Below are 27,665 nucleotides of genomic sequence, written 5' to 3' on the forward strand. Positions count from 1 at the left end.
CCAGTAAAGGAGTACTGGGGTCTGAGATACTACTGACTCGAGATCCAGAGCACCTTAAGTGAAGTCATAGTGACCCAAGGGAAGAACCCAGAGAAGGCACAAACTTCCGAAATCATGGGAAAGAGGAATAATACTGGAGCAATGAATGCCCACAACCCCACAACATCAGAACCCGATAAAACAGAAAATCAGAGATTTCTGGAAGATCAAATCAGAAAAATAACTGTAGAAATAATAGAGGTGCTTCGAAAGAACTCAGAGAGAGCCAAAAAGAGATAAAGGATGCAATTAATGAAGTAAAGGCCTCAATTCAAAGCACAAACAACCAATTAGACCACATGGAGAACAGAATCTCGCTCTTAGAAGATGATCATTCCAAAAATGAACGCATAGTTTCTAATCTAGGAAAAAATATCCGAAAGCAGGAATCTGATATTGAAGAAATATGGGCCCATTTTAAGAGAGCTAACCTAAGAATAATTGGAATAGAGGAGGGAAAAGAAGGTGAAACCAAAGGGATCAACAATCTCTTCAAGGAAGTAATAGCAGAAAATTTTCCAAACTTAGAGCAAGAGGTTGATACACAGGTCCAGGAAACTTATAGAACTCCCTTTAGACAGGATCAGAGAAGAGGATCCCCACGCCACATAATTGTCAAAATGACCAATGTGGAAGCCAAGCAGAGAATCTTAAAGGCAACAAAAACAAAGGGCCAAGTGACATTCAGAGGCAAACCAATTAGAATCACTCCAGACTTCCCAAACCAAGTCATGAGAGCCAGAAGGGCTTGGAGTAACATATTCCAAACTCTGAAAGAAAACAACTTCCAGCCAAAAATTTCCTACCCAGCAAAACTTTCTATCAAATTAGATGCAGAAATAAGAAGCTTCCATGACAAACACAAACTGAAGGAATTTATGTCTTCAAAACCAGCACTAGAGAAAATACTCAAAGAGATTAACTACAAAGAAGAAATAGGTAACACACACCAGAACCAGAGAAACAAGATTTTCCATCCAACAGACAACTAAGATTGGTTATCTGTGGAGATTCATTATTTATGTTAGTCTTTTACCTATCTCTAAATGGTATTGTTTGCCTTTATTGTTGTTAATTTTTAGGATTTCTAGTTGGAATATTAATATACCTTCAGATATAGCATTTGGAAATATTTTATCCCATTCTATCAGTTACTTTTAACTCTGTTTACATTGTCTTTATATATACAATTTTTTTTTTATTTTTTAGGGAGTTTGTTTACCCTTCTGTTGCCTGTGCCATTGAAATCATATCCAGGAATCACTGCCAATTTCAATGTTGTGAGGTTTTATGACCCAGATTTTCTTCTAAAAGTTTATAGTCTTAAGATTTATATTTAGGTCTTTTATCTATTTTGAGTTAATATTTGTATATGGGATTAGGTAAGGGTCCAACTTTATTCTTTTCCATGTAATTATTATTTTTCAACAATATTTAGTTAAAAGATTATTATTTCCACCACCAAATTTTCGTGGAAACCTTGTCAAAAATAACTTGACCTAATAGGGAAGAATTTAGCTCTAGGCTTGTATTTAACTCCAATGGTTTATATATCTGCCTTTAGAACAGTACTACACTGTTTCAATTATTGTAGCTTTATATGGTTTGAAATCAGAAAATATATATCTTCTAGCTTTGTTCTTTTTCAAGATCGTTTTGGGTATCTAGAGTCCATTTTCCATATTAGGATAGATTTTTTTTTCTGAAAAATAAATATATAAATATATGATAGTTTCACCTAAAAATATAGAAAAAAATATTCTCTGATAAGAAAGTAAAAAGTATTGAAATGTTATCTTTAAGTCATCAAAAGCTTGGTATCAGACAAATGAAACTGTTATGTGAGATTATCATTTTTAATTTTGGATAAATTGCTATAATACTAGATGTCAACCACTAAGCCAAGCATGGGAGGGAGGGTTGGGGAGGGAATGGGGTAGGGATCGGGTGGGGGCTGACTGGGCGATGTGTGCATGTATGTCTACAAAAGTTTGTATCCCACTATGATGTATGAATACAGTGCACCAATAAAAAATAAAAAATAAATAAAAAAATAAAGAATACACACAATAACAGATGTTGCTGTGGATGTGGGGAAATAGGAGTTCTTATACATTGTGGTGGGACTGCAAATTGATGCAGCCAATATGGAGATCAGTGTGATGGTTCCTCAGAAAACCGGAAGTGGATCCATCATAAGATTCAGCTATACAGCTCCTGGGTAACTCTTCTAAAGGGCTAAAATCAGAATATCATGGAAATGCAGGCATATTCATGTTATAACAGCATAATTCACAGTAGCCAAATTATGGAACCAACCTAGGTATCCATCAACAGATGGATGGATTATAAAATTATGAGATAAACATACAAGGACATTCTACTCAGCAATAAAAAGACAAAATTCAGGAAAATGGATGAGGCTGGAGAACTTTACATTTAGAGATGAGCTGGGCACAGAAAGTGAAGGGTCACAGGTTTTCTCTCAGGGCGGAGTCAGAGAGTAACTGGGACAAAAGGGGAACTTTAGGAAATGGAGGGGACATTCTAGTGGGCAACGAGGGGCGAGGGAGGAGGGTGGGGAGGAGGAGCAGTGAGGGACACACTTCCACTGATGGTCTGCACCTGTGTGGAGGGCAGCGAGGGGCGAGGGAGGAGGGTGGGGAGGAGGAGCAGTGAGGGACACACTTCCACTGATGGTCTGCACCTGTGTGGAGGGCAGCGAGGGGCGAGGGAGGAGGGTGGGGAGGAGGAGCAGTGAGGGACACACTTCCACTGATGCTCTGCACCTGTGTGGAGGGCAGCGAGGGGCGAGGAAGGAGGGTGGGGAGGAGGAGCAGTGAGGGACACACTTCCACTGATGCTCTGCACGTGCGCGGAGTTATCAATGACGACCTCAGTGTCATGTGTAAGGAAGGAGAGGGAGCCGGGAAGCTCCCAGGTGCGGTGTGCAGGTATGTCCCCTCATTCTGAACTATATATGAAGGGAGACATTAGTGCACCAATAAACATAGATTTTTTTAAAGATTAAAAAGAAAAAAAGGAAAGAAACAGAGGACAGGGTCCAGGGTGTGGAGTTGGAAGGCATTGGCCGTGGGAGATGCTCGCTGGTGCGTCTGCAGTGCTACCTGTGAGGCCATTTCTCCCAGTGCAGACGCTCTGAGGCGCTCAGACCCTTGGCCACCGCTGGGCAGAGCAAGCGTGTCCCTGGCCCTCCTTGCCGAGGCTCAGGCTGGCAGGCCGTCCAGTGTCCAGTGGAGCCTGAGGGCCTGGCTTCTGCAGAGGGTGAAGCTGGTCACTGCACCACCTCACTTCCTGGGAAGGTGGTTGGAGCATCGCGTGCTAAGTGTAGGGAGGTGTCCAGGCCAGGGTGTGGGCCTGGCTGGCCACAGGGCCTGGGGTGGGGCTGCACCTCCCTGAAGGGAAAGGGGAAGGTTCCTGAGCCCCAGCATGGACGGGGTGCAGAGGTCAGTGCCCAACACCTGCCGAAGTGGCCTGGACCTCCCCACTGTGGGATGGGGCCCTCAAGGCTGACCCCAGAAGGAGCAGGGGAAAGGCAGAGAGCCCCGGCAGGACAGCTGTGGTCATTTCCTTCCTCTGAGTGGGATCCAGGGCTCATGAGACCCAAACCCAAGTGTGAGTTCTTGCTGCAGAGGTCTCCCAGAAGGGAGCCTTCTTCAGGTCTTGGGGAAGGCCCAAGGGGGACCCTAGAGGGCACGTGGGAGAGTCTTTTCACCCGACACCAGCTGCAGTCAGGGTGGGGCTTTTGCCACCACTGACGCCCCCTGCTGAGCGTCCACTCAGGGGACTGGCCCACCTGAGCCGGGCAGGTGGACTGGGGCACTGGGTGCTGCTAGAGCCCCTTCCTGAGCTGCACATCTGAGAGCTGGCGATTTCTGGGGATTGGGGAGGGGGCTTGTCCCGTTGGGACTCCGCTTTCAGGATTTTATTAAGAATCTTCTGGTTCTATCCCTCTTGCCCATGCCAACTTAAAGCCCTGCCCTGGGTCCAGTCCCCTGCATGGATGACCAGCACAGAGACAGGCACCACTATGGCAAGAACATCGAACTGCACGAGGGGCCCTGGACCCTGGCTCTGGCCAGCTCAGCCCTGGGTCCCAAAGGTCCCGGGACAGAAGCACATCAGAGACCCTGCTGCTTAGGGGCAGGAAGGGTCCTGTGGGCAAAGTGTACTGGGCCAGGATTCCCAGGCCAGGGGATATCCACCTGCGGGACCAGCTGGGTGTCCAGCTTGATAGCCAGCACTGCAGGGAACAGGGGCAAGGAGCGATGGCCCAGCACCCACACCCCTCCCTGGCTGAGGACCCTGCCAGAAGAAACCCCAGCACCCTCATCAGAGAAGATATTGAGACTGCCCAGCCCCAGTACTCTGGGTTTGGGCCTCTTGTGTCCAGGAAAGTCCCTGGATGTGGGCTGCTCCTGCTGGTGCCCATGTGCCTGGACATGGACGTTCCATTGCAGGGTCCCCCTCCCTCCTTCTCTGATCTCCGAGGAAGTGGGTTGGGCTCCCTCCTCATGCCCCAGTGGGAAGTTCCAGGAGAAGACACCCCACCCTGTCTCCAAAGAAGGGGGCCAGGGCTCACCCTCCCACCAGGACACAGACCCTGGCCCCAGTGGGAAGTTCCAGGGAAAGACACCCCACCTGTCTCCAAGGAAGCGGAGCAGGACCCGCCCTCCCACCAGGACACAGACCCTGGCCCCCGCTGGCTGATCCGAGGCAACATGGGCCCAGCCCAGGAGCCTGGGGAGCTGTGCTCACGCCATCAGAACCCTGGGGCAGGCCCTGCTGGAGCTGTACCAGGTGGACACAGTCCCAGTCCCTAGGGGCTCCCAGTGTCCTGCGGCTGCTGTCCTGATGGACGCAGGAGGCCTGGCCACGTGCCCCCATCCCTCCCTCCCTCCTGCCAAGCCCCCAGGTGGATGGGGATAAAGCAGTGCCGCCTACCTGCTGTGCCGGGTCCTCACCCTGGGCCTGAGCCCAACCCTCCATCCTCATCCCCACCCAGAACCTGGCTCCGTGGTGACCACGTTGACACCCGTGACGCCCGGGATCCTCAGGTGGAGCCGCCGCTCCCACCCTGCACCTGTGGTGCCCTTGGCCAGCAGCATCCACCGTGAACCCCAGGCCAGGGCTGGACCCTCTCGTCCTCCCTGCCCACTCCCCACCCCAGATCCCCAGCAGACCCCAAGGAAGCCCAGGGAAGCCTCTGAGGGACCCACAGACAGGGAGAGGCCGGGGCACTGCTGAAACTCTTTATTAGGACAGGGAAGCCAGGGAAGGAGACAGGGAGGGGGGCAGCGAGGCACTGGCGGGACCAGGCAGGGTCTCTTCAGTGTCTTCCAAGACGGGGTTCTGGGTACTTCCCTGGGCTGCTGCGGACCTCGGTGTCCTTGGCCCTGGAGTGGAGGGAGGGCTGGTAAGGCGGAGAGGCGAGAGGCCTTCCCTGTGGGGAGCTGGGCCCTCGGGCTGCCTGAGCAGAGGGCTCCTGTCTAGTGTCTCCCCACAATCACAGTCTGTCTATGCGGAGGGTGAGGGTGCGGCTGAGAGGTACAGCCATGAGGGCCCTGGAAAGCTGGCTCTGCCTTACCCTGCTCCAGCCCCAGGGCCTCAGGCAGGGCCTGGACCCCAGTGCTGCAGAACGGGGCTGCAGGACCCGGGAGACTGGTCACGTGGGGCAGCAGGGAGCCCAGGCAGTGTACACTGGCCAGGGTCCCCCAGGAGTCAGGGAGGGCGAGAGGGACACAGTGCTGCTGGACGGACCTGTTGCCCTGAGTTACATAAACAGCGGATCCCCCAGCCCATGACTAAAGGAAAGAGAGTAGGTCCCGGTGCCCCAGGAAAAAGGCAGGGGCAGATAGGGCAATGCCTGGGACAGACAGGGCCCCTGCAGAGGACAAGGGCCAGGGCAAACAGGGCCCTGCAGAGGACAAGGGCCAGGGCAGACAGGGCCCCAGCAGAGGACAAGAACCAGGGCAGACAGGGCCCTGCAGAGGACAAGGGCCAGGGCAGACAGGGCCCCTGCAGAGGACAAGGACCAGGGCAGACAGGGTCCCTGCAGAGGACAAGGGCCAGGGCAGACAGGGCCCCTGCAGAGGACAAGGACCAGGGCAGACAGGGCTTCCTGCAAAGGACAGGCCCTCCTGTCTGCACCTGGGCAGCCGTTGGACCTCGATGCCTCATCAACCCAGGCCTCTGTCTTCCTCGAGGGCCACTCTTACCCTAGTCATGCCCGGGATTGCAGCTCTCTGTAGGAACCGAGACAAACCCAGGGTGAGAGGCGCCCAGACAAGGCCCAGCCCCGTCTCACCCACAGCGCTGACCTCCTGTGACATGGGGGTGTGGGCAGAGCATCTACTCACCAATGTGCTCAGGCTTGTAGATGTTTATCTGTGGCAATCCCTTGCGCTGTATGAATTTCCTGAATTCTTCCAGGGCCTCTGGGTTCTCCTCAGGGCTCCTCCCTGTGGGGGAGGGGCCAGGTGAGCAGAAGGGGGGATGGTTCACAGCCCTCCCTGCAAGGAGCCAGTGCCTCTCAGCCATGGCCACCCCCTGGCCCCCGGGCTCCGGGAAGGGAGGCTCTGCCCTGGAGTGGGTGAGGAGCTCTGGGCTGGAGACAGCATGAGCCACTGGGACTCGGTGACTCCTGAGCAGGCCTAACCTGGAAGGACCCCAAGTCTGGGAGGTACTGGGCTGTCCCCTGGTGAGGTCTCTGTCTGTCCCTGGGGACTAGCACTGCGCCTTCCCGAGCTGTGGGCCCTACAGCCAGAGAGCACTAGAGCCCGGGGCAGAGATGGCGGGCGGCTGGAAACGTACCCATGAGCTTGGCTACTTGGAACTTCTCCCCCTCAAACTCTCCTTCAACGTAGAACAGGCAGTGGTCCTTCACAGACGAGCCCTCCACCTGCAGGTAGCCCATGCCGCCAGCTGTGGAGGCCACAGAGAAAGACAGGTCTCATCCGACTCTAGGCCCTGGCTGGGTGCTGGCTCCCACCACCATGTCGCCCAGGGACCCAGTTGCACCTGGCTGGCCTGAGCCCCCACATCCGGGGACCCAAGTCTCAGGACAGCCTCTCTTAGGCACAGGGCCATGAGACAGGGGGATCTGAGGGAGGCCCCACCCTGGAGGTCAGCCTCGATGCCTCCCTGAGCTGGGCGACTCACAGATGAGGTACTGGTCTGGGACGTCTGTTCTCTTCAGAACATTTTCCACTTTCAGACAATGGCCAGGGGCCCTGGAAATCAGATGCCGCCTTGAGATACACCAGGTCCCTGCACCAGATCTCAGAATAGCGCAGGGACCCCGACTCTGACTGGGGCCTCCTCATCCCAGCCGTGCCACCCCGGGACCCTTCCCCTTCACAGTCAGTGGGTGTCTAGTGACCCCCAGGCCGAGCCGAGTGGACAAAAGAGGGGTCTCGGAAAGCCAGGCGGCACTCACGTGTGCTCCACCGAGGCCAGCAGGTCCCCGCTGTCCAGCATGGAGATCGTCAAGGGGGAGACCTTCTCCACCGGGACCCCTGCCTTCAGCGCGACGGAATTCACGTACCACTTCCCCAAAATCTGGAGGACACGTTTCCTTGCAGCCAATGCCAGGACCCGCCATGCCCACCATGATGAGACCTGCTCCCTCCCAGGTCCGTGTTCTAGAACATTCTCCACCTCTGTGCTTAAGAGCGGCCCGAGGACACAAGATAAAGTCCTCTGGCTCCACAGCTCGCTACTCTCTGGCCATAGCTCGTGGTCAGAGCCAGGGCCCTAAAATGGACCTATCTGTGACCATAACGTGTTGGACTCCTTGAGGGGAGAGGGCTCAGCCTCTGCCATCCACCGCTGAGCAGCCCACCCTGCCCCCGCCCAGCCTCACCTCCTGCTCCCCCAAGGCCGGGGTCGGCAGGGCCTGGGCCTGCAGGGCGGCCAAGAGGCCGAGGCCCCAGCTCAGCAGCAGGGCATTCATGTCTGGGCTCTGAGCGCGGTCGCTGGGCTGGTCACTCACGGCCTGGGGAGGCTGTGCCGGCCTCCACTCCGCTGCCCTTTATAAGGCTCAGCACAGGGCTCCGGGAACTTGGCACAGAGGACTGACCGGTTCTGAACAAGCAGTGACCCATGACCAGGAAATGTCTTCATCCTTAATAATAGCTTTTAAGCTTCAAGGGCTGGACAGGCCACCATTTTCCTGTGATGCTGGTTGCCAGCCTGGTCTACCTGGCGCCCCCCTGGGGAGCTGACCTCTTCCCGAATCTGCCCCTCACACAACTCAGCTCAGCAGCTCCATCAAAAACTAGAAGTCTCCCCAACAGGTGATGGCAAAGTTGGGCTGGGATGGAGGTGAGTCTTATTGGACCTTGGCCACACCACTTGACCTGGGGGTTGGCCTGGTTCCTGCCTCCCTGGGCCTGGGATGCTGCTCCAGGATCCTGTGCAGGGCGCCCTTTCTTATCCCGGGGTCCTCCCCAGATGCACTCTGGGACCATCATCAGCCCCTCTCCCACGAGCTCACATTCCCCGCTTTATTTCTGCAGACCCATGGAGAGTTTCCTGAGGCAGCCTAGATCACAAGCAAGGTCTTAAAAGCACTGACGTTGGTCTCTGGTGGAGGCCAGGAGTCCGGAGGTGTGGGCCGAGCTGTGCTTCCGGAGGCCTCTGGAGGCGCCCTCCTGCTCCCATCCCTGCCTTGCCTCTTCCCCGTGCCCAGGTCTCCCTCTGCCTTTGGAATAAGGACACTGGTCAGGGGATTTAGGGCCTCCCTGGCCCAGGCTGCTCAAGATCCTTAAGGACATCAGCAAAGATCCTTTTCCCAATGCGCTCTCATGCACAGGCTCCAGTGACGAGTCTTGGGGGCCACCACTCACCCATGCCGTCATGTTTCAAATAAAGAATAAAAGATAGGGCTGGGGTATTGCTCAAAGGTAGACTGGCCCTGGGTTCCATCCCCAGTACCACAAAAAAACAAAACAAAACAAAACAAAACAAAAAAAACAGAAAAGAATCCTTCTCTGGAATGACCTGCTCACGTCTTCATATTGGGGCCCATTGCTGTCTCTGTCTTGCCTGTTAGTGTTTAGGCTACTGAAAGAGGGGCTTGGCCTCTGCCCCCTGAGCATGCGCATAACAGGGCCCCCTCCTGGCCTCCCCCTCCTCTCTCATTCCAAGGAGGTGGGTGCCGACCCTGAGGCCGGCCCCATGGATGAGAGGCCCCAAGGTAGTGGCTCCTATTTTCCCCCTGGGCTGGTGCAGCTCCTGAGCTTGGGGGACAGTCCTGGGACCCAGGGTTCGCCCCGCAGCTGGCCAGGGGCCACGGAGGATGCTGCGGTCTCACAATGGCGTCCTGTGTCTCTCTGGCCCAGGTGGCCCCAGGTGACAGAACTGCTGAGTGGCACCTGCCTCCTGGTGGGAAGGGGCCGCCAGCATCCTCGCAGCCCACCAGCACGCGGCCTGTGCCCTGACTCAGCCCTTCAGCAGACGCCTTTGAGCAATCCACAGTGCTGAAGGTTCCAGTACTTTGTTTCTTCTTACTGGGATGTGGTACTGCGCTGCTCAGAGGCCCTGCAGTTCGACCTGTTGAAGGCAAAGGATTCTGAGACATTTCCAGTTTCCAGCCACTGTGAAGGAAGGTGCCGTAACCATGTCTACAAGACAGTGTGATTTTGTTTTTAGTGTGAACCTTTTTACTTTTTGTTTTGAAACATGGTCTCACAAGGTTGCTGAGAGTCTGCTAAGTTGATGAGGCTGGTCTCAAACCTGCAGTCCTCCTGTCTCAGCCCCCAAGAACTGGGATTACAGGTGTACACTCTTTTTTTTTTTTTTTTGGCATGTATATCTATGAGAGAACTTGCTGGAACTTATGGTAGGTATAATGCCCAGACTTACAAGAAATTGCAAATTGTTTGTCGAAATAACTGTACCATCTTGTGTTTCCCCCAGCAACACACGTGAGTTAAGAATTTGTTCTGCCATTGCAGTGCTGTGCCTTTGTCTCTGTGGGGCTCAGAACATGGCCATCAGCTCCTGGGCTCGTCCGCCATCCTCATGTTCTCTCAAGGAACGTGGGCTCCAGCATTATGTGACCATTTATTGGGTTGTTTGCTTTCTTGATGCTGGGGTTTGAGGTTTCCTCGTGTACTCTTGTGTTGGGCCATGTAATCTGAACTAGGATTTGGGTGTAGCTTATTTTATTCTGTTCAGAGTGTCACGCAGAAGAGATTTTTTTTTATGTGGTACTGGGGTGGAACCCAGGGCTTTTCTACCTCTGGGCTATACTCCCAGGCCTATTTTTATACTTTATTTGAAACAGGGTCTCACTAAGTTGCTGAGAGCCTCACTAAGTAGCTGAGGCTGGCTTCGAAACTGCGCGATCCTCCTGTCTCAGCCTCCCAAGCGCAGGGATTACAAGCGTGCGCCACCACGCCTGGCTGGTCGAGTCTTTTAGGTTTTAGCTGTGAAAATGCTGATGAATACAACGTCACACACCTGGCTTTTGCTGTGATTGAAGCCCGGGAGCAGGAGTGAGGGGCTCCCACACGCTGGCCCTGCTCCCCGTCCCCGTATTCCTCAGCCCACGTGGTCCTCAACGTGAGCACAGGAAGGGGCGTGGGGCGCAGCGGCTCCCTGCAGCGGCAGGGGTGGGAACGCTGGTCCACAGCAGTTCTGGTTGTCCCGTCAGGGTGAAGTTCCAGTTCCCGCAGTGACTTCCGCGATCACACTGTGCCTCGCTGAGTCCCCTCCCTTCTCTGCGAGCTGGGATCATCTCCTAGACAAATCACGTCTGTATAGGTCTCCAGTGAGGCTGTCCTGCTAAGACAGCCCACCCCGAGACGGTGGGCACCAAGGTGGCCCAAAGGACGAGGACCTGCCTCCGAGGTTCTGAAGTCTGATCCTCACCGACCGGAGCCCAGGGGACCCGAGGCTGGTGCTCAGTGAGCGGCAAGAGCCGGGCGTGCTCAGGTGTGGGAAGCAGGCAGCTGCCGCAGGAGGGACAGGTGTCCTCAGGGGGTAACACCTCTGGCGTTTCTCCCAAGCACTCTGGGCAGTGGACACCAGGAGGCCCTCAGGCCGTCAGCTGGGTCTAGGGGTCCGGCCCCTGCAGGACCTCATGTCTCCCCATTTCCCCAGGGGCTCCCCACCAGCGCAGCTCTCGGGGCCAACGCCAACCCCTGACAGACAGGCCAGAGCGGTGCTGAGCTGTTTATTTGGAGTATCCTGCATGGGTAGGTGTGAGGGGTCCACAGCGATGGACCCTCGAGCTCCAGCACCCAGGATCTGTGTTTTCCAGCGTCTCCCAAAGGGCCACTTACCTTAGTCACCCGTGGGGATGCAGTGCCCTGTAGAAACAGGGAAAAACCGAGGTTGAAAGGATGCCAGCTGAGGACAAGGACCCAGACCCTCCTCAACCACTCACTTAGGACACTGAAGGCCATGTCTGCCCTGTCCCCGACGGTCCCACCCACCTCACATCCTCCCACTGCAAGGCTCGGCCTCCACACGGGCACCGCACGGCGCCCACCCACCCAGAGCTTCTCATCCCCCAGGGCCAGGGCCAGGCTCCGCTGTTCTGGGAAGCGGAGGCAAAGGGGGCAGGAGACGGGCCCAGGCCTCACCCAAGAGCCTTGCAGTGCGGGAGAGTTTCTCTTCGTCTTCACAGTAAATAATGCAGTGGTCTTCCATGGGGAGCTCCTCTGCGTGCAGGAAATTCTTGCCATCGACTGGAAAGCAACAGAGAAAAGAACTCTCAGTGACCTCATTTCCTGAGAAAACGCTCACGCCCACACTGAGGAACAGTCCAGAACCTTCCAGGAGTCACGCGGGGACCCGGGCAGCCAGAGCCAGGTCCCAGAATCACTTCATCAGGACCCGGAACCAAACCTGCTCCTGGCCCAGCCCTGCTCCAGGAGGAGGCTGACTGCTGCAGGACAAGTGCCCCCCATCTGTGACACTGAGAACCCAGAGTGCAGGGTCACCATAAATGGCACCTCCTGGAAAAGGGCTTCAACCCCTGACCCCAACAGCTGTCCTGGTGCTTCCCCTCTGGTCACCCCACAACCACTCACTTTCTCTTCTTTAGAGAGGAGGGACAGGGGGTCGTCCTGGGCCTGCAGGGTGGCCACCAGGCCGAGCAGCAGGATGGACAGGAGCAGCGCCTTCATCTCCAGGCTCAGGGCTCACGGCAGAGTAAGGTCCCTGGGTGTCAGGACGAGGCTGTGCCGGCTCCTCACAGGACACCCTTTATGTACATCTCAGCCAGTGGCCTGTGTCCACTGGGCACAGAAGATACCTATCCATCAGTGGTGGCCAAGTCCTTGCCCGTCATGGAGGTGGGTCGTTGTTATTGTTGGGATCTGATGAACAAGGACTAAGTGACACCTACAGATAAAGACACACAAGCTGACCAAGGTTTGTGCCACCCAAGGGTAGAGCTCCCAGATGGGTGTCTGTGGGCAGGGTGGGCGCCCCTGTGGGCTCAGTGAGCAGGGCTGGAGGCCATGTCCAACTCCCAGCAGCCATGGCGGGCCTGGGCATGTTCTCTGGGGACCTAGCCTCTCACCTCCCAGTGCTGAGAAGAACTGAGCACCAGGGCCTCAGCTGGCACAGGTGCCAGAGCCCAAGCCCTCAGCCTAGGGCCCCTCTGTGCACGTCCATGCCCAGGATGCCCCCAGAGCTCCCTGGGGTGGGGGCACCACATACAGCTCATGGTCAGACCTGCCCCCTAGGCCACATGAGGGAGGATATTACATCTGACCTACTCCATCTGTGCCCAGGACAGCTGAGCTCCCTTTACAGCACCTCTTACCCTGGATGTCGTCCATTCTGTCCTGTCTCTGTCCATCTCCTCTCTCCTCTGTCACGTTCAAGTCCCCAACATGACAGTTTGACTCAATGGCTCACAGTTTTATCAGGGCTGTAGGACAAGCTCCGGCCACATGTTAGGGGGTCATGAGTCCATTTCCACCAAACCAAGTTCTTTGACCTCTGTGGACCTCAGGGATTCAGCTCCTACCAGGGGACTGACAACCGCTGTTGCTCTGGGCACCTGAGGACTTCCCAAGGGGACACATGGAGCCCAGGATCCCCTGGCACGACGGAGGCTCATGGACCTCGGTGCCTTCCTCCCCTCCGGCCTGGAGTGGGGCCAGGACCAGGCAGTCACTATCTGCCATGACCCCACATCATGCAACTCCCTCCCCTTCACTCCTCTGCACCCCGACTTCCCAAGGCTCTCCCCTCCCTCGTCAGCTCTGAACGCCCAGGGTGCCCAAGACAGGCTCAAATCCCATTCCCTGGGGACAATGGGCATCAGGAGGCCACGTGCCCACCTGCACCCAGAGTTCACAGCTGAACTGCTCTGAGTGCCCACCCACTCTCTCAGCCCCTCCACAGCAAGGACTCCCCCTCCAGAGCCTGCAGTTTCTGGACCTGAGTCACGTGTCCTGGGACCCAGCCGACCCAGGCTCTGACAGAGGTGCTGGTCCCACAATGGCCTCTTTGTGTCTCTCGGGGCCAAGACTGCTGGACAGTACTAATGAGCACCCTCTAGTCACCACGGGGTTGTCCTGAGGGTGTTGGCATGATCCAGCACTGACCCCAGCCTGGAGGGAGCCCTGACCAGGAGCTTGGCCTCTGGGTTAGGGAGGGCGGTCCCTGGTCTTTAGCAGAAGCAGAGAGCAGGAACAGGCTGGAGTCTCCACATCAGGAGACGTCTGTCCCCTGTGGCTGTTGACTTTCTCCCTGAGAGTGTGCATTCACTGGTGTGGGTTGACCTGTGCTTTGTGGTGTTGGCACATGTAATTCCATTCTCGAAAGAGATGCCAAAGACCATGCCCAGATGACTGGCAGAACAGGACCTCCACCAGGAATCCTGGGCTTGGGGCCTTTGGTGCTGTCCAGGTGCCTCCCAACAGCACTCACGTGGCCCCGGGCCCCAGCAAGCTGGGCTCTACATAGTTCTCCAACTGCTGTTAAGTTCCACTGGAGGTGGAAACCATTAGGAGGTGGTAGGGAAGGAAGCTAGAGGTCAGCCTATGATGGATAGGGGGTTGGTGTCAACCTGTTTATTTCTAGATGAGAAATAGAGCTGGAGGTTGTGGTCAACAGATGGTAGATGCTGTCAGAAGATGGAAGGTGGTTGGGGTCAAGAAATGATAGGCAAAAGGTAGGGTCAGAGATTGGGATCAACCCATGGTGGACAGAAGGCAAGGCAGGAAGTTGGGGTCCGCTACACCATCTATAGTTGGTAGAGGCTGTTACAAGATGGTATGGCAGGAGTTTGGTTTCAGAAAACAACAGAATAGGAGACTGAGTCAACCCATGGAGGACACCATGAGAAAAAGGTGGGCAGGAGGGGAGAGCCTCTCTCCAACAGCCATGGCCGTGGGCCTTTCTCCACACTCCCTGCTGGTGGCAGCTCCTCATGCCCCCCAATCCCGCTCCCCAGCCCTGGCTCTAGCACTTCTGGCGGCGTCCCTCACTCCCCTTGCCTTGGACTTCAGCGTGGCCACGGCCTCTCAGTGCTGCTAACTTCTGGGTGCTTCACTGGAGTGAACAGTGTCAGGGATTTACCCAGCATTTGGAACAAGAAACGGAGGTGGCACCATCAATGGTACCAGACAGAGGGGATGCTAGCTAGCGGGCATGGGAGGAGGCTGATGATCTCAGGAAGCCGGCAAGACCAACAGACAGTGAGACTATTTGAATTATTTTAGAGCCTGTGGCCACTGCCACGCTGAAGCCTCAGTTACAGAAAGGACCTGAGTTAGAGCATGAGCTGGTCAGGGCAGTGCAAGGGGTGGACTGTGGCGGAAGGTGTGGTGCCTGACCCTCTCAGCCCACCTGCAGCTGCCGTGGACAGGTCTGGAGCACTGACAGACTCATGGCTGCCCACCTCAAGCACCTGCATCGTCTCCTTTTTGTGTTTCCCTGACACCCTGACAAAACCCAGACGTGCAGGGCAGTTACCACGGTGGTAGTGTTGCTAACAGGACAAATGGTGTGTGGTCTCCTTTCCCAGTGGGACAGGGTGATATTGTTCCACTCTTTAACTCAGAGGGCCCTCAAGAGCACGGTCAGTTTCCCAGGGTGGGAAGTCTCCCAAGAACACACTTGGAGTTGCATTTTCTACCTGCCATATTTCACTTGAGCTCAGAATTCTGGATTCTAGATCTGTGAGAGAATAAGTTCCTGTGTTTTAAGCCAAGCAGTAATGGTACTTTGTTCAATCAGACCTGAAAAAATGATGTAAGCGCTAAGATATTAATAATTATATTAAATGTAAATGGCCTTTCATATGACAGCAGAAATATATTAAACACCCAGGGGACATACACTAAGATGGACAAGTGCTGGATCATAAAAATGAACTTAGTACATTTAAAGGGACTGAAAACATGTAGAAAGTATTTTCTGATCACTAGAAATCAACACCAGAAACACAATAGAAAACACAATTCTAAGTAATCATGGGTCAATGAAGAAGTCTCCAATTAAATAAAAATATATTAGACTTCACTCAAATGAAAATATTAAATTTGTGACACACAGGTAAATCAATACTTATTGGGAAATTCATAGCACAAAGTTAGAACAGAGAGTATAAAATCCTAACAGTTAACAGCACGGGGATGAGGAAGGAGCACTGACTCCACCTCTGTAGTTAACAGAGCACGGGGATGAGGAAGGAGCACTCACTCCACCTCTGTAGTTAACAGAGCACAGGGATGAGGAAGGAGCACTCACTCTATCTCTGCAGTTAACAGAGCACGGGGATGAGGAAGGAGCACTCACTCCACCTCTGTAGTTAACAGAGCACGGGGATGAGGAAGGAGCACTCACTCTATCTCTGCAGTTAACAGAGCATGGGGATGAGGAAGGAGCACTCACTCTACCTCTGTAGTTAACAGAGCACGGGGATGAGGAAGGAGCACTCACTCTATCTCTGCAGGTAACAGAGCACAGGGAGCATTAGCAGTGCAATAAAGGTAGAAAAAAGAAAGGATGAGAGAGAGAGAGAGAGAAAGAGAAAGAGAGAGAGAGAGAGAGAAAGAAACAAACATAGAAACATAGGGCTTAGGAAAGAAAAATAAAACTATTTGAAGATAATGTATCTATATAGAAAATCCCAAGGAATTGAAACAAAAAAATTCAACGAAAAAACCCTTCTAGAACTAATAACTGAGATCAGCAAAGTTGTAGGATACAAGATAAATAAGCAAAACTCAGGTTCATGGACATAGAAGTAATGGACACAAATTAATACCATTTATAGCCGGGTGTGGTGGCGCTTGCTTGTAATTTCAGCATTTGGGAGGCTGAGACTGGAGGATCGCGGTTCCCGGACAGCCTCAGATATTTAGTGAAGTCCTCTGCAACTTAGTGAGACCCTGTTTCAAAATAAAGAGTAAAAAAATAGAGCAAGGGGTGTAGCTCGTACGTCGAATGCCTCTGGGTTTCATTCCCATATCAACAAAAAAAATAAATTAAATTAAATTAATACCATTTATAATCACTAAGAAATTAAACACCTATTTATAAGTCCAACCAATGATATACAAGATCTATATGCTGAAAATCACACAATAATGATCTAAATAAATAGAAAAGCCATATTTATGGATTAGAAAACTCAACATGTAAAAAATTCAACATGATAAAAGACAACACAATCCCACCAAAATTATTCTAGGAAGGCAAAGAAAGTTATATATATATATATATATATATATATATATATATATATATATATATATATAAATTTTTTTTGGTGGTACTGGGGTTCCTGGAAGCCTGTCTATCTCCGGGCTACACTCCCAGACCTATTTTATTTTTGGAAACAGGGTCTCCTAAGCCAGCGCGGCTGGCTTCGAACCTGCGCGATCCTCCTGTCTCTGCCTCCCAAGCGCCGGGATTACAAGCGTGCGCCACCACGCCCAGCCTATAACAAAATTTTAAAAATTTGTTAGGGGCCTCTTGCCCCAACCCTGGGCGGGTGGGCAGGTGCTGGCGGGGCACCCTTCAGCGACCCCCTCTCCACCCGGAAGGACCCTGTGGTCCGGGCCTCTGGCCCCGACCCTGGGTGGGTGGGCAGGCACTGGTGGGGCACCCCTAGGTGACCCCTTTCCACCCAAAAGGACCCTGTGGTCCGGGCCTCTGGCCCCAACCCTGGGCAGGTGGGCAGGCGCTGGTGGGGCACCCCTAAGCGACCCCCTTTCTACCTGGAAGGACCCTGTAAAAAAGGAAAAGAAAAAGAAAAAAGGAAAATATCAGAGAGGGGTCAAGGAGGCCGTGGCGGATGCCAGGATACTGGAGATGCAGACAAAACTTATCCAAATGAACTGGAATTATTGAAAAAATTCCCCACTAAGGAGGACTGCTTATTCTCTACATTGTTAAGAATCTTGGACATCACCTGTAAGGAGAGAGACTTTAGCAGAGACCAAGGAGAAAGACGGTGCTGAAAGTGGTCTCCACGTTGGTGGTAGAGACTTGTATTCAGGAGAAGCAGAAATCGGATCCTACCAACCTTAATTTTTTTCTTGGAGAAATTACACCAAAGGTCAAATGCTACCGTCGCGCATGCTTAGGAACAGTGGACAACATTCAGAGTGGAAAAAGAGCCTGGGAAAGATTTGAAATGGTGGAGGCAGTGGCAATGGCAGTGGCCAGTACTCAGGGGAGGCAGAGATCTGATGCATTACACCTGGAACCTTTGAAGTAATGACCCCAGAGGCAGAATGCTACAATCACCACACACCCTTGAGAACGTGGGACAAATAGTTGGGCGAAGAGGGTGCTCGGATTAGAGCCTGCCAAGGGGTGAGGCCGGCGACGGACACAGCAAAGCTGGGATTGGAGCCTGCCGTGAGGCAAGGCCGGTGCTGGAGCCTCCGAGGCCGGGATCGGAGCCTGCTGAGGGGTCAGGCCGGTGCCAGGGCCAGTGTGGCCCGGATCGGAGCCTGCCGTGAGGTAAGGTCCGTGCTGGGGCCTCGGAGGCCGGGATCAGAGCCTGCTGAGGGTTTAGGCCGGTGCCAGGGCCAGCGGACAGCATTGGAGCCAGCCATGAGGCAAGGCCGGTGCTGAGACCTCCAAGGCTGGAATTGGAGCCTGCCAAGGGGTTAGGCCGGTGCCAGGGCCAGCGGACGGCATTGGAGCCAGCCGTGAGGCAAGGCCGGTGCTGAGGCCTCCGAGGCTGGAATTGGAGCCTGCCAAGGGGTTAGGCCGGTGCCGGGGCCAACGACCGGCATCGGAGCCTTCCGTGAGGCAAGGCCGCTATTGAGGCCTCCGAGGCCAAGATCAGAGCCTGCCAAGGGGTTAGGCCTGTGCTGGGGCCAGCGAGGACGGGATCGGAGCCTGCCGTGAGCCAAGGCCGGTGCTGGGGCCTCCGAGGCCGGGATAAGAGCCTGCTGAGGAGTTATGCCAGTGTCGGGGCCAGCGAGACCAGAATCAGGGCCTCCCATGAGGCAAGGCAGCTGCTTGAGCCAGCGAGGTCTGGATCAGTCCACCGGGTAGCCAGGCCACAACTGGGGCCGTCAAGAGTGGGATCGGTATTTGCAACGCGGCATGCACAGAGAAATATCGCAGAAAATTAAAACCAGATGCTTCCCCTAATCAGCAATAACTAGGAGGAAAGGGGCAACAGGAAGTGGTCAAGCTATAGAAAGGGTCCTATAGTGAAGCAATTAAGGTGACCAACCAGAGGGTATGGAATATGGGAGGATGGAGCCTCTTTAAAAAGCAGGAGGTACATAAACAAACGTATCAGAGTTAATCACCAAACAAGCATGGGATCGAGGGAGGGGGAGGGAATGGGATGGGGGCTGGATGAGGGCTAATTGGATGATGTGTGCTTGTATATCCTCTCAAGTCTTGTATTCCAATGTGATATATGATTACAGTGCACCAATAAAAATAAATTTAAAAAATAAAAATTTGTTAGATCAAATGAAGTGGATGAATGTGGGTACCCAATTTCAAGACTCATCATATGGCTACAGTAATCAGGATTTTGTGGTACTGCTGATTCATAGGCCAAGAGAATAGACAGAGAGGGCCCTGAAACAGCCCTGCACAAACTTACAAACCGTTTTCCTTTAATTTTACGAATACACAGAGGAAGTCAGTGGAAGGAGAAGGGCCTCTGAGGAAACAGTGGGAGCAACTGGCTGTCCACAGATGGAGGACACTCAAGAACCCCAGCCAAGCCTCACGCACGATGCCACAACCAACTGAACATGGATTTCAGCCTCTAAAGGGGTCTTGGTTTTTGTCTTTTTGGACTGGGGTTCGCGCCCAGGGCGGTGCACTTGGCAGGCCAGCGCTTGCCACTGAGCTACATCCCAGCCTGGATCAGACTTTAATGCAAAACAAAGGAGTAAAAGAACTGTAGAAAAACTTGACAATACTTGAGACATAAAACTGGGTCAGGAGGTCTCAGATACGCCCCCAAAATATGATCCATAAAAGGAAACCATTGATAAATGGACTTCACCGCAATGAAAGCCTGTGGCTCTGGTAGAGGCCATTTTAGGAGGATGAAAAGACCAGCTAAGGACTGGAAAAAACCATTTACAAACTGCATATCTCATAAATGTCTACATGTTAGACTTTATAAAAAACCTGCAAAACTCAACACTTAAAAACAAATTATAAAGTGGACACAGCCATTAAGGGATGTTCCCAGAGGGGCACACCGATGGCTCAGAAGCACATAAAGCCTGCTCGGCATCGCTTGTGCTTTGTGCAAGGCGTCCCGCCCCAACTGAGTTCTTAGCTGCCCTCCCGAAACCTCAAGCTATTTTCTCTAGTTCTTGCTCTACTCACATTGGTAATTGGTCGTTATACAAACTGTCCCTGTTCAGTCTATTGTGTGGCCCTGTCTTCTAGCTGGATGCTAACTCATGTAATTGTATATTATTTTAAAGTGATAGGCACCTTGGGGAAAGCACATGGAAGCAGCTGGACAGAGCCAATAGTAACCAGGGGTGTTTGTGTTTTAAATGGAAGCGTAAGAGCCAGCCTCACCAAGGTGACATTGGAACCTGCGTTGGAGGATTGGAGGGCAGGACATTCAGTGCAGGCGGGGAGAGGCTGCCTGGCAGGTGCCAGCAGCAGCCTAGATGGCAGAATGTCTAGAGCAGAGGACACAGGGGGACTGGGCGATGACCCGGTCAGAGAGAGGCAGGGAAGACTGTGGTGGGCTGTGGGCCATCTCAGGGAGTGTAGCCCTTATTCTGAGTGAAATACGGAGACACTGGAGGAATTTTGTGAGCCAAGATGTAGATGCCATTCTTAAAAGGTCCCTCCAGTAGCCAAGCGTGGTGGTGTATGCTTGTAATCCCTGCGCTTGGGAGGCGGAGAGAGGAGGATCGTGCTGTGGTAGGACAGGTTGCTGCAGCTGTAGAAGTCTGTGAAAATCTTACAGGTCCAGTGAAGGCAACATGTTGGGAAACACCTACATTAACATAGTTTTTCGAAGATGAGATTTGGATAGTAAAATTACAAAGGCGTTGATGTAGATGCCTCAGTGTTTTACCACTGGTTTGGTTTCAACTAATGCATACTAGGGTGTTATAATTACAGATGGTCCCTTGAAGATTTCATGTCTTAATGTTCAGAGGTGGTATAATTAGTGTTACATTTTGGGAAGTCACTATCGGTTCTTGTTCTTAGCTAGTTTAGGGGGAAAATCAGCCAGAATTGTACTGCTGCAAGCTTATGCCAAGGGTTTTTATTATTATTATTATTATTATTATTATTATTACAGGTAGAAAGGGGGGGCGAGTAATCAAAGCACTACGTCAGAAGTGACACCGTGGAGTGCCATGAGAGTAAGACACTGATGTCTTTGAGCATGTAAGAATTTTTATAAGAATGTATTTTCTCCTTTTTCCCATATTGTTTAGCCAATTGTCTTCTTTTCCTACCAAAGCAGATGCAAGCCTGCCATTTATCTCTGTTGTGTAATCCTTTTCTGTTAGACTTCTTCGTTTATTCTCACAGGGACCAAAAAGACTAAAATTGCTGATCAAAATGTATTACTTGGTTAGCAAGGTCAGGGGGCTGCATGGTAGAAGCCCACTTTGTTTTTGTTTTTGTTTTGCAGTAGTGGGAATAGAACCCAGGAGCATTATACCTCTGATTTATACCTCCAGCCCTATTTTTTCTTCTTTTTATTTTGAAACAGGGTCTCACTGAGTTGTAAAGGACCTCACTAAGTAGTAGCTGAGGCTGTCCTTGAACTGTGTGATCCTCCTGTCTCATCCTCCCAAATGCTTAGATTACAAGTGTGTGCCACCAAGCCTGGCTTGTTTTGGGTTTTACTTTTATTTATTTATTTATTTATTTATTTATTTATTTATTTATTTATTTATTATGGTACTGAGGATGGAACCCTTCTACCTTCGGGCTACACTCCCAGACCTATTTTTTTAAATTTGGAAACAGGGTCTCTTACGCCAGCAAGGCTGGCTTAGAACCTGTGCGATCCTCCTGTCTCCGCCTCCCAAGTGCAGGTATTACAAGCGTGTACCAACACGCCCGGCTTATATTTATTCTTAAAGTTTAAAATATGTATTGTCCTTGGTGAGTTCTCAGGTTTTCCTTATCTCTATCTGCTAGAAGTTACTTATTATATTGAAAACTTGCTTTATAATAAAAAAAGAAAGACACAGAAATATAGTCTTTTAAAGTATTGAGGTTTGAGAGCTATTACTATTGTGTGGTATTAATAATTAATATTGGTCTAATATAACGTCATTTTTCATCTTTTAACTTTAGTCTAAACTTCTTTTTTTAAAATGGCAAGCACAACCAGCTCCCCTGTGGCCATGCACAGCCAGGTCCCCTGTGGCCATGCACAGCCAGGTCCCCCTGTGGCCATGCACAGCCAGCTCTCCTGTGGCCATGCACAGCCAGGTCCCCCTGTGGCCATGCACAGCCAGCTCCCCTGTGGCCATGCACAGCCAGGTCCCCCTGTGGCCATGCACAGCCAGCTCCTCCTGTGGCCATGCACAGCCAGCCCCACTGTGGCCATGCACAGCCAGCTCTCCTGTGGCCATGCACAGCCAGCTCCTCCTGTGGCCATGCACAGCCAGGTCCCCCTGTGGCCATGCACAGCCAGCTCCTCCTGTGGCCATGCACAGCCAGCCCCCCTGTGGCCATGCACAGCCAGCTCTCCTGTGGCCATGCACAGCCAGCTCCTCCTGTGGCCATGCACAGCCAGCCCCCCTGTGGCCATGCACAGCCAGCTCTCCTGTGGCCATGCACAGCCAGGTCCCCTGTGGCCATGCACAGCCAGCTCCCCTGTGGCCATGCACAGCCAGCTCCCCTGTGGCCATGCACAGCCAGCTCTCCTGTGGCCATGCACAGCCAGGTTCCCCTGTGGCCATGCACAGCCAGCTCCCCTGTGGCCATGCACAGCCAGGTCCCCCTGTGGCCATGCACAGCCAGCTCCTCCTGTGGCCATGCACAGCCAGCCCCCCTGTGGCCATGCACAGCCAGGTCCCCTGTGGCCATGCACAGCCAGCCCCCCTGTGGCCATGCACAGCCAGCTCCCCTGTGGCCATGCACAGCCAGCTCGGCCTTGAAGCTGCATGTGACTTTGCCCTTAGGAGACCCTAGGACCCAGGAAGGTTGAATGCTTAGGAGTGGTTCATCCTCACTGGGATGCAGTTTCCCAAACACGCCATGCACAGACAGGATGCTTCACGCCAGGGCCTGGAGAGGGAGCTAAAGATGGGGTTTGCCTCCCTGACAAGCTGGAGCCCCAGCCACATCTGCCCTGAGCTGTCCCCAACCCACGGCCGTGTGCAGCCTGCTCGCACAGAACCAGTGCTAGTGGTCCAAGAGACCTGCCCAGTTCTGCCAGGGACAAAAGGACCAACTCTGTGCCAGGACTGACAGGTCTGAGCTGTGAGAACGTATGGCCCAGATCCAAACCCCACCCCACACGCCACCCCCGAACCCAGGCTTGGTGGGCTGCACACCTGCAAAAGCACCCTGCGCAGCCTCCGCTGGGAGTCCACAGCCTGTGCCTTTAGCTTGATCTCCCACACAGAACCTAGATAAGCGGGAGCCCCCATTCTCCCCTCCTGCCCCCCGACTCCCAGAAGATCCCCAGAGGAGCCCAGGGCAGCCCACCGAGGGACCCACAGACAGGCAGAGGCACGGGCACTGCTGAAGCTCTTTATGGAGAACAGGGAAGCCTGGGGGGAGAGGGCAGCGGGGCGCTGGCGGGCCCAGGCGGGGCCTCCTCCGTGTCCTGCAGGACGGGATTCTGGTTGCTGCCTGGGCTGCTGCGGCCCTCGGGGTCCCTGGCCATGGAGTGGAGAGAGGGCCGGTGAGGCGGGGGAGACAAGAGGGGGCTGCAATGGAGAAGCTCAGTTCTCAGGGCTCCGAGCACCGGACCAGAGGAGAGGGAGGAGGCTCCTTCCCCCAGATCGCCAATGAGGGTCCACGCCGTGTGGGAAGAAGGGACAGGGGGCTTCAGGCCAACAGGACAGCAAGGGAAGGTAGGGAGGCTGTGTGGAGCCTGGCTCAGCCCACAGAGGCAGCGTCCCTCGACAGGGCTCTGAGCCTCCCGTTCCCCTCCATCACACAGCAGAGAGGGACCCGGGACCCGAGTCCTGTAGGCACGGTGTCCACATTTCACTAAAGCACCTCACGGGGCCAACGGAGTCCCCGCCAGCACTGAGGGGCAGCCAGAGAGGTGCTGGGGAGTTCCCACCTCCAGCAAGCACCCTAGCCAATATGAAGGGGCGCTCAGACCACGGGCCTCTGGAATCCCATCAACCCCGGGCTGGGATGTGCTCAAGGGACCCCTGAAACAGGACTCTTACCAAGCTAATTGCTTCCTCGAGAGCAGGATTCTGCCAAGAAAGAAAAACACAGTTCAGAAGCCCCTGGGGATTCCCTTGAGCCCAGGACCTGGCCACCTGCCGATATTTCCAACCACCCAGAAAGACCAAAGCCACAGTGAGGCAGGTGTCCCATAGATAGCCCCCACTGGGGCTCCCAGTAGGTGGGGCAGCTCGGCAGGTGCACCCTCCCTACCCCTTTGCCTGGGGATGAAGATGTTCTTGGAGTCGAAGCCTCTGGCCACTGAGGCAGTCTCAAAATCCTCTAGGGCTTCCTGGTTGACTTCGGGGTCTCTGCCTGTAGATGGCCAAGGAGACAGGAGCATGAGTGACAGAGCTGGAGCTGCTGGCATCTCCACCCCAGCCTGGACGAGGGACTGGGCACTGGGCTGGGGAGTGGGACCCTGCTCTCACCTATGTGGGGGCATGATCCAGGGTCTGGGGCTGGGTGGAGGGCCTGGCTAGGAGGGAGAACGAGGGCTATGAGCATCCCTACAAGTGCCCACAGTGCTCTCCCAGGTAGAAGCAGGAGCCCAGGGCCATATAGCCCTAGAGGAGCACATCTTCTGGGGCTTGGAGCACCACAGCATCCAGGGCTTTGCGGGAGGCGGGGGCAGGAGGCAATGGGGAGGGACGAGGGATGAAGCCCCCAGTGACCTGACTCACCCAGGAGCTTGGCCATCCGCACCGTGTGCCCAAGAACCTTGCCCTCGCTGTAGAGGATGTAGTGGTCCTGCACCTGCGACTCCACGATGTGCACCACGTAGTTACCCCAGTCTGCAGAGAATGGCGGCACCAGTCCTGAACAAGCCTCCTGACCCTTCAGCAAGGATCCCAGGGGCCTGGCACCCCGCCCGGCAGACCCCTAGGCCTTCTCGCCCTCCCAATTGTCCCAGGCTCCCCCCAGCCCCGAACCCCAGGTCTTGGATCTCCAATTCCCAGGGCCCCAAAACATAGGAGAGATGGTCACCCCAAACCCGTGAGTCTCAGGAGGCTTGGGACATGAGATCTTGGACCATGGCAGTGGCTGGAGCCAGGGCAGCTCAGTCCCCACCAGGCCATACAGCCCCGCCCTGACCCTGCCAGGCACGGCCAGAGCCAAGGGAGAGGCTGGGACAGCCCAGTCCTCCTGGGCTGGTCCTCTACACCTGCCCAGTACTGGGCATCAGGTGTTCAGATTCTTCAGGCAAATTGACCATGGGGTTATATTAGAGAAGAAAGGTCCTCAGGCCCAAGGCCCCCGACAGCCCTGCTGCCCCCCAGTCCCACGGGTGATCTGGTACAGCTCGGGACTCACAGGCTGTGTATTTTCCCGGTTCCTCTGTTTTCTCCAGGACAGTGCTGATCTCCCGACACTGAGTTCCAAACCTAGAAAACAAGTGCTATGTGCCACGCGCCCTGCTGTAAACCAGCCTGCTCGGAGCTGCCGCAGCACCGGCCCTTGAAGGCGGGTCAGAGACAGACCAAGGAACGGCAGGTCTCTCGCATCTCAAGTCCAGGCCCCAGCTGGCCCCGGTGTGACATGTGGCATCCCCTGGGCCTCGCAGGGCCAGAGCTCTGTGCCCAGCCCTGCTGGATGCCCCCACCGCCCTCGCTGGCTGCCAGAGGGACCCTGCAGCCTGGTCTGCAGCCTGCACCTGTGTGACCTGTGCCCACTCCTCCCTGCAGGGGCCTCTGCCTTGGAGACACTCGAATACCACCCACGTTCACTGTCTCCTGAGCCAGAAAGCACCAGTTAGGGGCTTTGGTGAAGAAAAAAACCATAAAGCAGCCAACAGGCCATCGGCAGGGACGGCAGCTGAGTGAGGGTCAGCCCCAGGACGAGAGCACAGACTTGGCCAGGCATTTGGTGGGAGCCAGGTGGAGCCGCACAGGTGGCAACTGCTTAAGTGGGCTTCACACAGGTGTGAGCTGCACAGGAGCAGGCCGCACAGGAGAGCCCGCAGTGTGACCCCACATGGGGCAGCCGCTTAGATGACATTCACACTGGTGTGGGCTGCACAGGTGTGAGCTTCATGGGAGCCGCCTGCACAGGTGGGAGACACCGGATTTCAAGGTGCCAGTGCTCCGCCTGCCAGCCCTCTCCTGGTGTCTTCACACCCCTTGTTCACTCTGCAAACCCCGTCCCTGCAGGTCTCCAGGTCACTAGGAGGGCACCAAGCACAGAGTCCCCAGGCCAGGCCTGCGCCTCTGGCTCTGGTCTAGGCTGAAGCTCCTGTCCCCGCAGGGCTGCCCGGCACACAGAGCTCCCCCATCACCCTCACACCAGGCGCTCTGGCCAGGGTCCCTGTCCCCAAACCCTTCCCAGCCGAGCATCCCCCATGGGTGCCGGAGCTCAGGCGCTGACTCCACAGGTGTCAAGGGCAGCCAGCGGTCTCACCCCCAGCCCCGGCCCTCCTGTGTGGGAGGGAGGCCGAGGAGGCCCCTGGGTGGCTGGTGACACTCACGGGACAGTGAAGTCGACTTGCAGGCTGCCGTCCTCCAGGGTCTTGATGGTCATGGGGGTCACAGGCACAGAAGCCAGCCTCCGGAAAACCTGCTTGTCTCCTACCATGGCCTTGAGGTACCACGTGCCTGACACCTGCAGAAGCCCCCTGTCCGTCAGGGCTCAGGCCCCCTCCAGGGCTTCCTTCCCCTCTTCTGCAGCCCGGGCTCTGGTGCCCAGGGATGGAGGATGGAGGAGGGGCCTTTCCCATCCCCCATCTTCCCCCATGCAACCCGCACTCCACCACGAATGCAGGTGCCACTCCAGCCCTGCACTCAGCCAGGACCACAGGACCCTCGCTCCAAGGAGAAGGGAAGTGTGTGCACCCCAGCCTCTGTACCCCAGCCCTCTGCACCCCAGCCTCTGCACCCCAGGTTCTGCACCCCAGCCCTATGTACCCAGCCCTCTGCACCCCACCTCCCACCCAGCCCTCTGTACCCCACCTCTGCACCCCAGCCCTCTACACCCAGCCTCTACACCCCATTCCTCTACACCCAGTCTCTGAACCCCACCCTCTGCACCCTGCCCTCTGCACTGGAGCCTCTACACCCTGCACCCTTCTGACCCAGGGGCCTTCTGCTCTGTCCCATGTTCCCTTGAGTTTAAGGTGTGACCCTAAAATGGGGGTCCCTGGGTGGGAGGGACGAGGCCGCACCAGCACTCTCAGCCTCCCTCCCCACAGCACCCCTGCCCGTCGGAGCCTCACTTCCTGCTCTCCTCTGTCTGGGGTCGGCAGGGCCTGGGCCTGCAGGGCGGCCAAGAGGCCGAGGCCCCAGGTCAGCAGCAGGGCTTTCATCGCTGGGCTCTGAGCACGGTCGCTGCACCGGTCACTCAGGGGCTAGGGGAGGCTGTGCTGGCCTCCACTCCACTGCCCTTTATATGGCGCAGGGTACCTGGGAACTTGGCAGGGAAGCTGACCGTTGCTTCCTGGGCATAAACGTGGCCGGTTCTGCGGTGGAGTGGATAAATGTCAGTATTGTAAGAAGTTGCTGAATAATAGCGTGTCCTGTCCCCAGAGGGGCATCAGGACAGGGCCGCTGTCCAGAGGAGTGAGCTGTGGATCTTCCTGCAGGAGGCAGGTCTTAGTGGAGGGTGTAGCACCTGAGGGTGCTTGGGGACAGCAGGCCCTCTGGACCACACCGGGGATGTGTTCCCTGCCATGGGGGTTGCAGACAGCCCCGGGCTCCAGCAGTGGTGACCTTCCTGCGTTCCTGGGCAGCTCACTAACCTCAGATCCATCTTGCAAGAAGAGAAAGCCCAGCCTGGCACAGTGACACATGCCT

The 27,665-nt window shown here is 54.7% G+C and overlaps 2 protein-coding genes across 2 annotated transcripts; both read right to left on the bottom strand.

Annotated features, from left to right (window-relative positions):
• Positions 1–5,389: 5,389 nt before the first annotated feature.
• LOC308272068 (vomeronasal secretory protein 1-like) lies at positions 5,390–8,014 on the bottom strand (the record flags this gene model as incomplete). The annotated part of the gene is made up of 8 exons (XM_080708858.1): positions 5,390–5,456; positions 5,571–5,577; positions 5,648–5,704; positions 6,420–6,521; positions 6,874–6,984; positions 7,222–7,292; positions 7,499–7,620; positions 7,925–8,014. 8 exons carry the CDS (start codon positions 8,012–8,014, stop codon positions 5,390–5,392), a joined length of 627 nt encoding a protein of 208 aa, XP_080564984.1.
• A 15,213-nt stretch (positions 8,015–23,227) lies between these two features.
• LOC308272069 (von Ebner gland protein 1-like) lies at positions 23,228–27,178 on the bottom strand (the record flags this gene model as incomplete). The annotated part of the gene is made up of 7 exons (XM_080708859.1): positions 23,228–23,354; positions 23,706–23,781; positions 24,094–24,195; positions 24,564–24,674; positions 25,195–25,265; positions 26,345–26,478; positions 27,089–27,178. 7 exons carry the CDS (start codon positions 27,176–27,178, stop codon positions 23,228–23,230), a joined length of 711 nt encoding a protein of 236 aa, XP_080564985.1.
• Between the last annotated feature and the right edge of the window lie 487 nt (positions 27,179–27,665).

This window comes from Muscardinus avellanarius, assembly GCF_963383645.1.
Source record: "Muscardinus avellanarius genome assembly, chromosome: 13".
In the NCBI taxonomy this organism is placed as follows: Eukaryota; Metazoa; Chordata; class Mammalia; order Rodentia; family Gliridae; genus Muscardinus; species Muscardinus avellanarius.